The sequence below is a fragment of the Entamoeba dispar genome, genomic scaffold, assembly GCF_000209125.1.
Source record: "Entamoeba dispar SAW760 scf_1105229464155 genomic scaffold, whole genome shotgun sequence".
Taxonomy (NCBI): domain Eukaryota; phylum Evosea; order Mastigamoebida; family Endamoebidae; genus Entamoeba; species Entamoeba dispar.
The window spans coordinates 1-1,984 of record NW_001856051.1 but is presented as its reverse complement, the minus strand read 5'-3'; the positions used below and the strand labels follow the sequence as shown (position 1 = coordinate 1,984).

The 1,984-nt window shown below is 26.8% G+C and overlaps 1 protein-coding gene across 1 annotated transcript, besides 2 other annotated features; it reads left to right on the top strand.

The window, feature by feature from the left end:
* Positions 1-52: 52 nt before the first annotated feature.
* Positions 53-131: a sequence feature (AT_rich).
* An 8-nt stretch (positions 132-139) lies between these two features.
* EDI_081550 (glycerophosphoryl diester phosphodiesterase, putative) lies at positions 140-1,282 on the top strand (the record flags this gene model as incomplete). Its single annotated transcript, XM_001741884.1, has 1 exon — positions 140-1,282. One exon carries the CDS (start codon positions 140-142, stop codon positions 1,280-1,282), a length of 1,143 nt encoding a protein of 380 aa, XP_001741936.1.
* A 114-nt stretch (positions 1,283-1,396) lies between these two features.
* Positions 1,397-1,452: a sequence feature (AT_rich).
* Positions 1,453-1,984: the final 532 nt, after the last annotated feature.

Here is a 1,984-nt window from a genome sequence, read left to right as displayed (position 1 = left end):
TAATCTTTTCTCAGTTAAATATGATTTTTTTCTTTTGTACCAATAGTTTTTCATTAAATATAAATAATATTATAATAATAATTTATAGTTTGATATTTGTATGAAATAATCTATTTTTTATTTAATATAAACAATAAGAATGGGAGTTTGTTGTCATTCTATAACAATATCCTTATGTTTAATGATAATTATTTTATCATTAAATTGGTACCTTCCACCATTAAAAGCAACAAAACCAAATCCAGTACATTTACCTAAAGGGAGACTACTTGTTTCTCATCGTGGTGGTGTTTACTATTATCCAGAAAATACTATTGAGGCAATGAAAGATTCACACGAACGGTTTAATGTTGATATGATTGAGACTGATATCCAGATGACAGCTGATAATAATTTTATTATTATCCATGATGATTTTTTGGATCGTACCACAAATGGAAAAGGTAATGCCAGTGATTATACACTTAGTGAGATTCAACAACTTGATGCAGGATATAGGTATTCTCCAGATGGAAAAACTTTCCCATTTAGAGGAAAAGGACTTAAAATCCCTTCTCTTCAAAATGTTTATGAGTCATTTATTAATTCAGGATTAAAGTTTAGTATTGAAATGAAAAATGAAGATCCAAAAGTTGCTGATGTTCTTGTACAACATTTAAAAACAATGCCAAAAGCAAAAGAGTTCATTTGTTTCTCTTCAGGATGGCATAAGGTTATTGAACGTTTTAGATTACTTACAAACAATGAATTTTGTACAGTTGCTAGTGAACATGAAGTTATTCAATTAATGGCATCAGTTAGTCTAGGTATACCTCGGTTGTACTACCATTTCTTCCCACTTAAAGCTCATATTATTCAAGCCCCATTTACTTCTGTTGGAGGTGTTAATTTTAATGATAAAAAATTTCAGGTTATTGCAAAAGAACTTGGAGTAAAATTGGTATTATTCACTATTAACAATGGTTACGATATTGCAAATTGTCTTTCTAATGGGTGCCAAGGAGTTATGACTGATAGACCAGATATTGCAATTAGAGTTATGGAATTAATGGGACTAAGAAAGCCATTTAAAGAGTCTTACCAGAAGTTTGACAAAGAAGCTGAAACAACAAGTTGGGACTGTACTGAGTTTTCATGTTTAGTTATTGACACCTTAATTGGAATCTTACCAACACAAGTGATTTTCTTCATACTTATTTTTGTCCTTGTGTTTTTAGCTATCTCCTTTCTTAGTATTGTTAAATGGCTTTTCTGTCATTCAACCAAGAGAAAAGTTGATTAGTTAATTTTTATTGCATGCTAAGGGATTAGTTTGAATTTTAAAAGAAAAAAGAAAAGATGAGTAATAAAGTAAATAAAATATATTCTATATATGCACTAATGAAGATATTGTTTGATATTATATATATTAGAAATTACTACTTATTTTAATATTATTTGAATAAATATAAACCTTAACTAATGTCAAACAATAACAAATAAGTTAAATATTGTTACTTATAGAAAACCTAAGAGAATTTTATTCAAAGGTATTTATGAAGAAGGGATTTTAAATTTAATTATTTAGGAATAGATAATAATTATAATCTTCTTTACCTCAACCAATAAACTGAATTAAAGAGTTTTTTATTTGAGTATTAACTAAAACAATGAAACCTTTTATTAATTTTAATAACTAGTTATAAAGGATAGACTTTAGATATAATTAAGTATTTACTCTTCTTTTCATTTTTTAATGATTATTTCTCATGGAAGAACTCAAAATCTTAAAATTATTGTTTTAATAATTGATTAAGACTTTATAAAAACTCTTTACTCAAAAAGCGTTATTTTGAAAGAGCTATTACTTTATTTCTTGTCTCTACTACTTCTAATTCAGTGCCTAAGAGATTGATAAATATGAAACAAATATATCTAATGAAATGGGGAGTGGTTTTGTTCAATTTATATGTCAGCTCTATTGTGTTATTTTTATCGATCTCTT